The 14124-nt window shown below is 44.6% G+C and overlaps 1 protein-coding gene across 1 annotated transcript; it reads right to left on the reverse strand.

The window, feature by feature from the left end:
* Positions 1–104: 104 nt before the first annotated feature.
* Positions 105–12115, reverse strand: Awat2 (acyl-CoA wax alcohol acyltransferase 2). Its single transcript, XM_047537091.1, is given in 10 exon segments — positions 105–1658; positions 1879–2022; positions 2025–2077; positions 2716–2890; positions 3103–3171; positions 3174–3306; positions 3518–3588; positions 3940–4050; positions 12032–12064; positions 12067–12115. Coding segments are annotated over 10 exon segments (993 nt in total). The 3' UTR covers positions 105–1503.
* Between the last annotated feature and the right edge of the window lie 2009 nt (positions 12116–14124).

The raw sequence follows: 14124 nt of genomic DNA on the forward strand, positions 1-14124 counted from the left end.
TCTGGTCACTTTTCACAACCACATACAGCCTTTGTTCTCAAAGTGTATAGATGGAGAATGATGTGTGACCACAGAAGCCCAGGTTGATCTGCAATGGTCAGATGTGTATGGGTCAGATGTTAGAACCCAGGCTGGTCCTCTGGCTGCCTTAGAGTTTTTTTTTTTTGAAAGGGTAACCAATCACAGGAAATCCAGAGACTATTTCAGAACACCATGGGGTGTAGCTCAGTGGTAGAGCACATCCTTAGCATGCACAAGGTTCTGGGTTCCGTTCCCAACACCAAAACAAAGCAAAAGTACCTTATGAGAGCTGAGGGAACTTGTAATCCCTGGCACAAGAAGTACCAGAGACAGCAGAAAAGTGGAAGCAATTTTTGCCATGCTGTGTACAAATCATCACATGAGGCAGGCATCCAGGGCAAAGATAGTATATTTCACTATATACAGGGTATTATAGACCAAATCGAAAATTCAATGTGGGTAAATCATTGGCATTCCACTCAAGTGGGATAGAACAAGGACCCCGTGGGCCAAATTGTGTAACCCTGTCATTGCAAAAAACACTGGTCCAAGAGTCTGAGAGAATTACCACTCGGAAGGAGAGTACTTTGTGGCTACTGGAAACCAGGTACTCAAACAAAGTGCCGAGTTATAGGGCTAGGCAAGTATAGTCAAGTTGCTGGGGGAAAGATGGGAAATGAGGCCTGAGCCTGACCCATTCTATTATAGCTTTAGGAGGTGGAAACAGTGTATAAGGAGTGGCAGAGGGTATCAGTTTCTTAAACTTTCAACAGCAGATCATATGCTATGAAATTTCTTTCAAAAATTGAGATGACATGAAATTGAGGGCATTGTTTGCTCAAGGACAGGAAATTAGATGATTGGAGAATAATCTGGTATAGCTCTCCAATTTTTAAAGTTCAGTCACATCCAGTATCATTTGATCTTCCCAACAGCCTTTGAGGTAGCTAGGGGAGGGATTATTGGTCCCATTTTATAGATAAAACCGAGGTTCAAAGTCACATGGCTTGAAGGTAGTGAAGCCTAAACTCAAAGTCCACTGACCCTTAAGGCACCAGGCCCTGCAAGAGGTGATGTCAGATGAGGCTATTGGAGATTTGGAGAAGGAAAGGCTTGAGTGGGGATCCTAGGGCCCTCTGAACACTTGGGGCACACATACTATCACAAGATGGGCTTTTAATTCTGTCCATTGTTTTCCTCAATTCTTGTCCCTTCTGAGAGAGCCTTCAGGGCACCTCTACCCTAGGGCACCCCTGCCTCTTGGGACTATCTCCCCATGGCCCTAAGGGGAAAGCAAAGAGCTAAAAGGAGAAAGATGGAAGTGGAAAGACCAGTACAGAAAACAACCCCATGGACAACCCCTCCCCCTGATGAGGACTGGTCAAATCAAGAGCAGGAGCCCAATAGGTGACTTTCGTTCAACCTCCTGTTTTCACAGGTTTCACACCTTCCAACCAAGCTGTGAGGCTGCTGGGATGTCTGTCAAACTACCACCAGCTCCTGGGTCTCTGAGATGCCAAACTTGGTCTTATGTTGGTCGAACAGTTTGCGTAGGGCTTCAATATAGAGTGCGTGGTATTTAGCCACAATGTCCTTGCTCGGGTTCTCAATCTTGGGCAGTGGTAGAGGCTCCCCAACTGCCAGAGGAGACAGAGGAGGGAACAGGAAAATATCAGAATAGCTCACTCCTCAGAATGGGCCCCAGGCCTCAAGCCCAGCTTCTCCCCACCGTTGCCCCCAACCTGCCCCTCATCCTAGCCAGCCTCCCTGTCTCTGAGCACAGCCAGAGAACCAGATCAGCCTCAGAACTGGATCCTGGATTCTTGACCAAGGCTACCAATAGAAAGGCATACTCACCAATGGTGGTTACGGGCTGGGCATAGGGCAAAAGGCCCCAGGAATTCTTGGTGAAGCCACGCCCATAGAAAGCACAAGGGTAGATGTGCACTATGCGCTGGAACCATTTCTGGAAGCGGTTGACAAAGCCTCCAGGAGTAAAATGTGCTGATTATAGAGGTCTGTCTCTCCAAATGCATAGGCAGGGATTAGAGCCACCCTGCAGGAAAAGCATCTTATTTAATGCCCAGAAGTAGGGACTTTGCTGAAGGCCAGAGATGCTGACTGCCAGCACTCCCTCAGTGTGCCCACAGGCCTCCCCAGATCTCAGCAGCTGTGCCTAGGTCCAGGCTGAGTGTGAGGGCTCCATGGCCTAGCCCAGGCTGCCCATGGAAGCAAAGCATCAGCAACCTCAAGGAAGCAAGACCTGGGCACCCCAGGTCTGAATTCCCATAAGACCCAAAGGCCATTTCATTCAACTTCCTTCCCTTTACCCCACATGCTAAGCTTGGGTGTCTCTGAGCTGGGGTTTCAGCCTGTTGCCTTTTAAAGAGGGACTGACCCAGATGAGAGGCTAGTGTGAAGGAGAACAGGCTGAGGGCTGGCACTCCACCCTTTCTTCCTATGCAGAAAAGCCTCCAGGACTTGGCTCTGGCTCTACTCCAAACTAGACACAATGTGCTTTTTTTTCACTGACAAATACAAATTGTATATGCTTATTATGGCCCTAGTTAGTAACAGTGAATTGTATACTCCCAACTCCCTCTTTAGATACCACTTCCTCAAAACCCCTTCCTCCTTCCCTACTGGGCTTTTGGGTTCCCATCACCCCTGCTTCTGGACTGGAGCTGTCCTTACCCATGCCGAAGGGCCATGCGCACAAAGCCACACCGGTTCTTCAAGACCAGTGTGGAAGAGCCTGGCAGGCTGTATCTGCACTCAGCCAGGCCACCAACCACCACAACAAGCATGTTGCCTGTGCCCTTCTGGGTAAGTAGAAAGTCCATGGATGATTGGCTCACAGAGCAGGCCCCTGGCAGGCAGAAAAAGTCAAGAGGTCGTTGACCATGTTCCAATCCCCCTAACATTCCCTGCTCCATCCCTCTTCAAAGGAGGGAAAGAGCTAGAAGCCCCTCTTAGGCCAGCAGAGTGTAGCTGCTCAGGATCAGGGACCAAGGAGTTGGCCTTGTTCTCACCCATCTTCCCACTTTTCCTTTTGATTTGAAGCCCTAGAAGCCAACTCACCTGTAGACATTATATATTCTCTCAGGAAAGGCACCCAGAAAAAGGCTCCTAGCGTGAGCATATAAGGGTGATGCCAGGAAATATCTTGGTGAAGTCCGCGTTGTCAGTGGCAAAGTTACCAAAGCATGCATGGGACATGAGCCCATGAGGGTGACAGGCAAGGATGTAGTTGTGGCTGGGGGAAATATCATGTGTCTTCAAAAGCTGTGGAGGAAAGTGGAGTCAGGAGAGCTACAGCCAGGACAGAGTCTTGGAAGGGAAAGGGCTCCTGGGGCTGGCCAGGAGGTTGGGCAGTGTACATCCCTAGCAGGCATCACGCTAGGCCCCGATGGAGAGTTCCCACCACAACTAACCCAACTGCTGACCTGGAATTGGCACAGAGTTGGGATCCCACTGGGCCTCCGGGGCTTCTCACCTTGAGAGGGAAGTAATTGCAGTAGTGTTTCCACAGGCGCCACTTTCTCACACAGGTAAACCGGCGGCCACCTGAAAGCAGAAGCAATATAGCATAGCTTTGTCCACCCTACTGTCGTCTTCCCTTGCCACAGTGTGCTCTTACCCACTAGTGGCCTCTTAAAAGTGGCAATCTGGGTAAGCATGTCAGGGCCAATTAAAGAGAGGCTGAGCTCCTGCTTCATTACCTTCCCCTTCCCTAAACCACTCTAGTTCTAATTGGGGCCTTTTCTGACACCTCAAAAGGAATCCTTCCCTCCACTTCTCTAGCCCAGAAGGGACGGGCTGAAGGGCTTCCTGAGTATTGGCCAGAGACTCTCAAGATTAGCAGAGAAGAGGGATGCATACATGGCACATGGCAACATGGTCCCACAAGGCCCTTACCTCGCTCAGGGGTCTTCCAGTCAAAAGCCAGCCAGGTGAGAATGAGCACAGTGACAGGCCAGTATGGTGTGAACACCACCAGGTAGAGGTTGCCGAGGAGCACAGTGGATGCTGGAGGGAGCCCAGCCCAGAGTTAATGAGTTGTGCACAGTCCCTCATACTTACCCTCACTCCCAAGTTCTGTCCACCCAAGGTCACACTCCTCTCACCCAGGCCCCCTCGACCCTCACTTCCTCACCCTAGCACATGAATAGCATGCCCACGTCCCCAGTCCCCTTCTCCTCTCTGACCATGGAAACCCGATTCAGGTCTAGAGCCAAGGAGTTTTCCTCTGCAGCTGTGCTTCACACAGTAAGCCCTCCTTCCCCAGGACCTGCCCCAGCAATGTGCTTGGTTCTATCTGTAGTGGGGTCAATGGCAGAGAGCCACTTGTAGCCATCAGAGGATGGGAACCCTGGAAGAGTTTTCCTCCAACTCATGTTTTCCTCTTTGCATCTTCTCTGCAAGACTTCAGTGAAGGGGACACAGGAGAAAGTGAAGAGCCGCCTTCAGCCAGGTTGGAAGCAAACAAGATGGCAAACAAGAGACAAGGAAAACACAAGCTGGCCTAGAATATGCTACTAGGCCACATTAAGCTCCAAGAAGCTAGGAATAGTGGATGTTGGAGTACCCAGAGTACTGGGATGAGTCATAGGGAGCCACACTTGGTATTACTACTGAACTCAGTTGTTAAAGCAGCTGTAAGATTGTGTGGGAAAGTGGGTCAAAATCAAGGTTAGAGAAGACAGAAAACACTACTAATGGAACATAGACGATTGAACACAACGTTTTGTCTTGACTTTTTGCTGAGCCCCATGAAAATTATCCCTAACATGTTTTTAACATAGATTCACAAAGAGAAAAAGAATTAAGAGAGGGCCCAACAGTAGATGAGAAATATCTGCAAAATATTCACATGCTGCAAAGTAGATGATGAAAAGAAGGTAATTGAGTTAAGAATAAAGAAAGTTGGGGCTGGGGTTGTAGCTCAGTGGTGAAGCGCTTGCCTAGCATTTGTGAGGAACTTGGTTCAACCCTTAGCACCACATTAAAAAAAAATAAAGGTATTGTGTCCATCTACAGCTTTAATTTAAAAAAAAAGAATAAATAAAGCTGAAATCTAGTTACCTGAGAGGGGAATGCCTACAAGAAGCAAGCCTATTTGCACTGAAGAATCTGGCAAAGACTAGGAATTTGGAGGGACCCAGTGTCCCAAAAGTCAGGGATGACACACAGGCTTTAAAAATCAGAGGATTGGGCTGGGAAGATAGCTCAGTTGGTAGAGTGCTTGCCTTGCAAACACAAAGCCCTGGGTTCGATCCCCAGCACCGCAAAAAAAAAAAAAAAAAAATCAGAGGATTGGTTGAGTTTATCTCAAGGAATTAGAACTGCAAGTCTCATCTCCTCCCCTACACAACTGGATGATGGGAGAATTATTCTCTGAAAAATTGAACCAAAGAAATTCTAGATTCAAATGCAGATGGCCCTAAAGTCATAATAGTTTGACTTACAGTGTTTCAACTTGATGATGGTGCAAAAGTGATATGTGTTCAAAAGAAAAAGAACTTCAAGTTTTGAATTTTGATCCTTCTCTGGGCTAGCAATATGTGTAAGATTCTCTCTTGCATGCTGGGAAGTGGCAGGGGACCACAGCTCTAAATCAGTCACATAATCACAAAGATAAACAACTGATACACTACATTGTAATCTGTTCCTATGCTATGATGTTCAGTAGGTTAGATGTATTAAATGCAATTTATTTAAGATATTTTCAACTTCCAATAGCTTAATCAGGATATAACCTCATGGTAATTCAAGGAGCTTCTATTACCTGACACACAGCTAAGATACTCTCTATATAGCCAAATTATTAACTAAATATGAAAGTAGAATGTGAATTCAGATATACTCAATCTAAGATCATTTATCTCCCTTTATCAGAAAACTCCTTCAGGATGTGTTTACCAAAATGAAGGTGTAAATCAAGAAAGAGGAAGGCATAGGATCCAGGAAGGAGGAAAGTGAGCTGAGTCAGGGCTAAGAAGAAATGAGCAAAGTTCCCAGGACACAAAATTTAAGGAGACACTCACTCTTGGGAATGTGCAAGCACTATCCCAACACTTGCACATCCCTGAGAGTGAGCACCTTCTTCAATTTTGCACCCAAGTTGCCTCAAGGACCCTGGAAGTAACACCTGTGTGTAAGGTCAGATTGTAACAAGAAAATGCTGGGCTCCAGCAGTGATATGTTCAAAGAAATAAAAAGAGTGGGGGGAACGTAAAGATTCCTGATATGTTTGCACTTTGAGAGATTAATATGTCCATGGAGAATGTGGGGATGAATTAGTTATTAATAATAGATATCTAACAGATAAAAAAGAAATTTAAAATGAGTCAATTATGAACTCCAGGCAAAACAAGAAGTCACGCACGACAGGAAATATAATCTTGGTACACTAAAGAGTTTGACTGTGACTAAGATTTCCCAGGCAGAGTCAGGCATTTAATCAATACCTGTGCCATAACAATTTTGGGAGGAGAGGGGAAGAGGAAATTCTAGCAATGTTGTGTAGAGCCAAAGTTTCATTTTCACTATTAGGAAGTCAATATTAAGAAGTCAATCTCAGGCATATAGAAATATTAGAAATTCATCTACAATATTAGGAAGTCACAGTGTCTAAAATGGTTACATCAGAAATAGTGATATTTAGGGCTGGGGCTTTAGTTCAGGGGGAGAGCACTTCCTAGCATATATGAGGCCCTGAGTTCCATCACAGTACCACTAAAAGAAAGAAGGAAAAAGGAAGGAAGGAAGGAAGGAAGGAAGGAAGGAAAGAAGGAAGGAAGGAAAGAAGGCAGGCAAGAAGGAAAGAAGGAAGGAAGAAAATAGTAACCTTTGGAAGTTTCTAATAGCAAAATTCAGAAATATGGAAGTAATTGCCAAGAAAAACAAAAGAGCTAACAAAATTGAAATTGACTGCCCCGGGGCTTGGGTTGTAGCTCAGTGGTAGAGCACTTGCCTAGCATATGTGAGTCCAGGGTTCAATCCTCAGCACCACATATAAATAAATCAATAAAATAAAGGTCCATCAACAACTAAAAAGTTTTTTTAAACAGAAGTTGAGTAGAGGCGGGGGTTATAGTTCAGAGGTAGAGCAATTGCCTTGCACATGCAAGGCACTGGGTTCCATCCTCAGCACCACATAAAAATAAACACAATAAGGCATGCTATCCATCCACAATGACCAAAAACAATATTTTTAAAAAGGTGGCTGCCTCTGGGGAACAGAACTAAGACAGGATACAGCAAAGCTAGCAATTGTGGCTAGCAGTTGTGATAACAAGTCACATAAAACTATTGACTTCAAGAATTAAAGAGAGGCATGGGTCTAATCCAGACGACACTTCCCAATTTCCCTTAGACTTTACTCAAACCCAGGCAGTGCTGCAGACAGGAGCATGGCCTAGGGCAGATCATCCTACATTGGGAGGAATCCTGGATCTGCCACTTACCATGTATGTGATCAAAGACAAAGCTGAACTTTATCTCCAAAACAGGAATTCAAATACCAATATCTACCCTGTCTTTGTCACACTTATTAAAAGGGTCTTCTCTCAAGGCCTTTAGGGTCCAAATGGATATTGATTCCACTCATCAAGTGAACAGCTGGAAGGGTTCCAAAGGGCCATTGACCTCACCTGTCCCATGTGAGCTGGTGGGGAGAAGCCAGCCCTGGAACCCACTATCTACTGCCAGGACCTATGGCTCTTTGGTCTGCCCCATACTACCTCTCTGCACCCCAGAGGTTAACTCCGACAGTCCATTGGGACAGTGGTCTCCCTGTACTCATCTGCCCTTCAGCCGCTCTCCTCCTTAACCCTTCTCCGCTCCACCCACCCTCTGCCAGCTCACCCTGGGACCCAAAGCCTCAGTCTTGCTTTCCTCCTTTAACTAAGACGTTTCTGATCATCAAGTCATATTAATTCTACTCCAGTTCTTGAATCTCTCCTTCTCTTCATCCCATCACTACTAGCCTGGTCCAGATCACTACCTTGAAAGCCTCCTTCCTACCTGGCATCACCGCCTCCAGTCCTGTTTTTCTGTGATCAATTTACAATTTACTATGCAGAGCTATAATGTTCTCTCAAAACAACAAATCTGATGCCATTATCCTGTGCCAAACCCCAGCCTGGCTCCATATGGCCCTTAGGAAAAAGTCCAAATTTCTCTCCTCTCTCTCTCTCTCTCTCTCTCTCTCTCTCTCTCTCTATCTCTCTCTCATATGTGCATGCAACTTTTGAGAAAGGGTCTCCTAAGTTTCCAAAGCTGGCCTCAAACTTGAGATCCTCCTGCCTCAGCCTCCACAGTCGCTGGGATTATTGCATGTGCCACCACACACTGTTCTTTCCATGGTTTTCAATGCCCTACACAATCTTTCCCCTACCTGCTTCTCCAATTTTCTATTTCTTCCCTCTCTCATTCATTCATTCATTCAATAAATATGCACCAGCACCAATTCTGTGCCTCTTATTCCCACTCCACTTAAACACTGGCAATCCCTTGGATGCACTGGCTTTCCCTGCCATCCTGGCATCGTCACAGGTTGCCCACTCTCCATCCCCAACACTTGTCCCTTCTTTAACTACTTCTTATTGTCCTTCAAGAGTCAACTTAAGTTCAATAGAAAAACAAAGGTCATAACCTTTGGGAAGTGAACAGAAAAATAGAAGTCACTTGTAAGCATTCACAAAGATGCTCAACCTCATTCATAATTAAAGAAGTTCAAAATAAGGCTAAGGCTATGGCCCATTGTTGATTACCTATTACTTTTGGTTGGAGAGTAAGAAGTTCATGTGAGTTCCCTACTCACTTTCCTTCGTATGCTGTGGTAACCCCTGAAGCCACGTTTTGTAGCATCGCAACCTGGAAATGCCTCTGTTTTCTGAACACTAGTGTCCACAGTGAGCAGAGACTACCACTGACCTGTTTTGGACTTTTAGCATGAAAAAGAAAAAACATTTGGTGACATAAGCCACCAAGATTTCAGGGTTAATTTATTACCACAGCATTCCTACACTATCCAGATTAATATACTTTAAATACACCTATTTTACAAATGAAAAAACAAGACTTAGAGATGATAAAGAACTTGATAAAGGTTGCACAGATAAAAAGTAATAGAGCTGAAATTTGAAATCAGTATTTTCAACACCTATATTATACTCTCTTTAGGTTATGTGTATACATGTGTGTGTATGAGTGTGTATATCTATACACATATATATGTATTAAAATCTCCACCATTTCTGCCTATATGAACCACACACCACACACACACCACACACACATATACACACACAATACCCACTAACAGTGGTTACTCTGAGGAGTGAGATTGGGGATTGGATTGAGGAAGGAGAGATGGCAGTTGAAAAGCTTCATCCCCTTCATGGGTCTGGCCCAGGGTGGCCTTCAATAAATGTCATTCTTCTCCTCCAATACAGTGTCAATTCTTAGACCTTGGGGACTCTGCTCTCTTGTGGGAACACAGTTGCAGTGATGGGTAGCAAGAGAAGACTAGGGATAGGACAAGAATTCAAGAAAGACAATACAGGATGGGCATCCCTAATCCAAAAATCAAAACTCAAAATGTTCCAAAATCCTAAACTTTTTTTGGTACTCTACCACTGAGTTACATTCCCCACACTTTTTGTTTTTTATTTTGAGACTGGACATCACTAAGTTGACCAGTCTGACCTCAAACTTGCAATTCTCCTGCTTCAGCCTCCCACTACACCGGGACAAAATCCTAAACTATTTGAACACTACCAGGACACCACAAGTAGAAAATTCGACACCTGATCTCATGTGACAGTTGCAGTCAAAATTTAGATGTACTAAAAACATTGTATAAAATTACCTCCAGATGATGAAACATAGATCACTATAGATGACACATAAATCAATTCTTGTTTAGACTTGGGCCCATCCCCAAGATATCTCATTATGTATATGCATATCTTACAAAACAAGAAAATCCAAACTCTGAAACTCTTCTGGTCCTGAGCATTTCAGATAAGAGATAGGCAACTCATAGAACAGAATTCAATGTTCCAAAGCAAGCAACATCACAGGCAAGAACTGGTGGCAGGTGCCACAAGGCTGCTGATTGAAGTTTCTGGGACTCCTGGAGATAAAGCCAAAGAGTCTTGTTGACCAAGTGGAAGAGGCCCCAGCCCAGAGAGGGAAACTTCTTCCTCAGTTCTTTTCCTGGCACTTTCACTTCAGATTTTTTTTTGAGCCCCAGTAGCTGGAGGGATGACATTGAGGACAGTTACCCATTGAGGACAGTTACTCAGCCCTTACTGAAGAGTGTTTGCCAGGACACATGGCAGGGAGAATATACAGGCCCAGCTGGGACCCTTGTCTTCAGTAGGAGGCCATTTTGAGTTGACCTTTCCACTTACCAGTAAGGAACTTTTACATATGCAGAAGTCTGGCTTTCTGCTTCCCCCTCACATCATGTGTACTCCAGGTTCCACACCAAACCTCCCAATCAGCAGTGAGTCAGCAGATGTAATGGACAAAGAAAGGAACTGAGGTCCTCAGGAACTCAACTCCCAGCCCACCTCCTCCACTGCCAGTCATGTAATCCTGGACTGACCACTTCTACCACATGAACTACAGCTTTCTCAGCTGGACAATGGAGATTAATTAGCCACACAAAGTGTTTAGAACAGTGCCTGGCATGAAATAAGGGGGCAATAAATGTTATCTAATATTAGGTAAGTGTCAGCTATCATTATGTGTGTACCTATTAGTATGAATTATTATGCATAAGAATAGCTTCTACTTCATAAGATTGGCAGAGGCTAGCATAAAATAACAGATGTGAAAATACCTGGTACAAAGTAAGTACCTAATACATATGCATTCCTGTCTCTGATTTCTTCCAGCTTTGATTGCCATCATTCCTAGGTTAATTAACATGCTCTTTTCAGTCTTACGGAGTCCTGGTAGCCACCCAAGGCAGGCCTCTGAGTCCCTGCTCCCTGGCTCCTAGCCTGGATATGAGTTGCAGTAAGGAATGCCCTATTTGTTGGCAGGTCCCTGTGCCAGCACCCAAGTTCCCAGGGCCTATGTACATTCTTTATCCCCAGATAGCTTACAAAGTCACTTAATTCATGTCCTTGACTCTAACCACTACTCACATGAACCACTGGACAGGCAAAATTTTGTTTTTCAGAACCCCTTCCCACAGTGATGGTTATTTCAACATCTAGAACACAGTAGTCAGCATGTCAATCAACTTCACAGAATGTTTGTGGTATAGGTGTTGGAAAAATGGAGGGATAAATGGGTGTGTTCCTCTGGACAACAGGTTTCCCGGACCTCTGAGTGCCAGCTATAATTATGGTGTGTAGTTTTTAGCATGAATAGCTTACATGGAAGAGACCAGATAAGGGGATGCATATGTATTAGGTACTTACTTTGTACCAGGTATTTTCACATCTATTATTTTATGTTAACCTCTGCCAATCTTATGAAGTAGAAGCTATTTTCTGCATAAAAATTCAGAGTAATAGTTACACACAGAACCATAGCTGACACTGACAAGGAGGCTCTAGAATCCTGTCATACCATCATGTCAACTCTCACTCATAGATGTTTGCTCAAGTCCCTGGGGTTATAGCCAAGCTCTTCTCCTTAGCTACCCTCGGTGGAACTGCTCCCCATCATCTCATAACATGCCTTCCACACTGCAGTGTAGACCCAGGAGGGCCTGCCACACACACCTGCAGCAAGGCACAGGTGCACACGTGCACACGCATGCATTCCTGCACAGGCACAGATTTGTAGGTACTCACACATGCACACAGGTTTCCCAAATGCCATGCCCCCATACCCAGGTGGGTCAGGCCACAGACCAGGGTGACCAACTGTCCTGGTTTGACAACATCAATTTGGGCATTGAACATCCTAACAACCCCAAATCCTTCCTTCCTAGGGAAGCCAGGATGGTTGGTCACTCTACACAAGCCTGAAGACTCACCGATAATGAAGGCACTGAGGGCCCACTGGAAAGAGCAAAGACCTCCATAGCGGTCTTAAGGTCTTTCTTGGAGGGCAAAAGCATTATGCCCAGGATCCCAGTGGCTCCAGGTAAGTGCTGTTAGGCTGCCCAGCCCTGACTGCTCAGGGCCTGCTTTGTTTCCTCTCTTCATGCTTTCTTCTCTAGCGCTGCCTAGTCTCCGCCCCCTGCCATGCCCTCCACAGGATTGCAGGACTGCATCCGCCTCTGCTTGTCCAGTGCCTTCCAGCTGCCCACATACCTGCACTTTTACCCACTCAGACTTGGCCCACACTGAGATTGTGACATCTTTTCACACACCTGGACAGTGAAACATGGCTGAAGGCCTGGTGTGGGAAGTGAGTAGGTGGGGTTGGGGTTGCTGAGAAGTTTCCAGGGCCAGTCTGGAATGGTGGAGTGTGGAAGTAGAAACCCAGGGCTCAGATGAGACACAGGACCTACATCTCTGTTTCTGAGGCCCAACTATCTGTGGTCACTCAGAGAGAATGTACCTGGAGGGCTAAAGAGACACCACAGGGCAGACCCCATAATACCTTTGACCTTTTGATCAGTCTAGGAGCACTCGTTACTCACAGTGAAGAAACATCACATGTATGTCTCTGGGCACACATTAGGTACTGAACATTTTTTTATTGAATGAATCAATGTTAGCGCATATTGTATTATTCCATATACATGAAGTTCTAGAATAAGCAAAACTAATCCATTGTGAAAAAAAGTCAGAGCAGTAGTTGCCCTCTGTTAAGGGATTATTAAGAAGGAGCTTGATGGAAGTTTTGGGGATAAAAGTGATATTATCTCTTTTGATAGGACTTTGAGTTACACAGATCAAAAACCCATTTATCAAAATTCAGTGATATACACTTAGGATTTGTGCCCTGCATTGAATGTAAATTCTACCTTAGAAGTAAACAAACATGGGTCAGGCATGGTGGCACATGCCAGCAATCTCAAACTCAGGAAGCTGAGACAGAAGAATGGCAAGTTTGAGGCCATTCTGGACAACTAGTGAGACCCTCGCTCAGAAATAAATAAATAAAAGGGATGCAAATATAGCTCAGTGGTAGGGCATCCCTGGGTTCAATCTCTAATACCAAAAAACAACAAGGAAATCTAAACAAATATTGAACTCTTGTCGATGCTGAAGTGTTTATGAGAGTCTTGATGTCAGCAATTTATTCTAAAATGCATATAAAGTGTATTTCTGTGTGGATAGAGGGATTGATAGATTAAAAAAAATCAAATATAGCAAAATATCTGTATGATCTAGGCAGTAAGTGTTCACCATATTATTCTTTCAACTATTCTGTATGTTTGAATTTTTATGACAGAATATTGCAAAAAAGTTCCCTCAAGGTCATAGTAAAATCAATTTGAAAACATGATTTCTCAATTCATGTACATATGCACATGTGACCACTGCATATGAATATGTATGTACAAAGGTCTTAGTTGTCAGCACATGTTTACATATCCTCTTCATTAGGTGGCATCTCCAAGAATGTGTCTGGGTATGATGGAATTTGGGGAATGTGAAGGCATATAAGGCCAGTCAGGTGTGTGCTGTGGGTCAGGAACATGGAGAAGAGAAATCCTGGAAGAGTTTCTTAATGCAACATATAATTGTTGAGGACATAGTATATGACCAGGCACTGTTGTAAGCAGCTGGGTTACATAAATGAGGAAAATCAACCAAAACAAATTTAAGCCTCTGAGAAGTTTCCTTGTGGCAAAGGAAGCCAGCTAGTAATTAATTAATCACCAAATTATATGGTATGTTATAAGGTGATCAGTGTTATGGAGGGAAAGTTTGAACAGTGTAGGGAAGATCACAAGTACTGAGTAGGGGCGGGTTTGGGTAGCAAGAGCAGGCTTTATAGTGAAAAGGAGTGGTCAGGGAAGGCCACACTGAGAAGGTGGCATTTGAGTACAGTCTTGAAGGATGAGGAAGCAAGGTGTGTGACTGTCTGAACTGCATAGTTCCTTGCAGGTTTCAAGGAGCATCAAGAAGACAAGTGAATTGAGAAGAACTGGGCAGGTGAGGTCAGAGAGAC

This window comes from Sciurus carolinensis, chromosome X (assembly GCF_902686445.1).
Source record: "Sciurus carolinensis chromosome X, mSciCar1.2, whole genome shotgun sequence".
Classification (NCBI taxonomy): domain Eukaryota; kingdom Metazoa; phylum Chordata; class Mammalia; order Rodentia; family Sciuridae; genus Sciurus; species Sciurus carolinensis.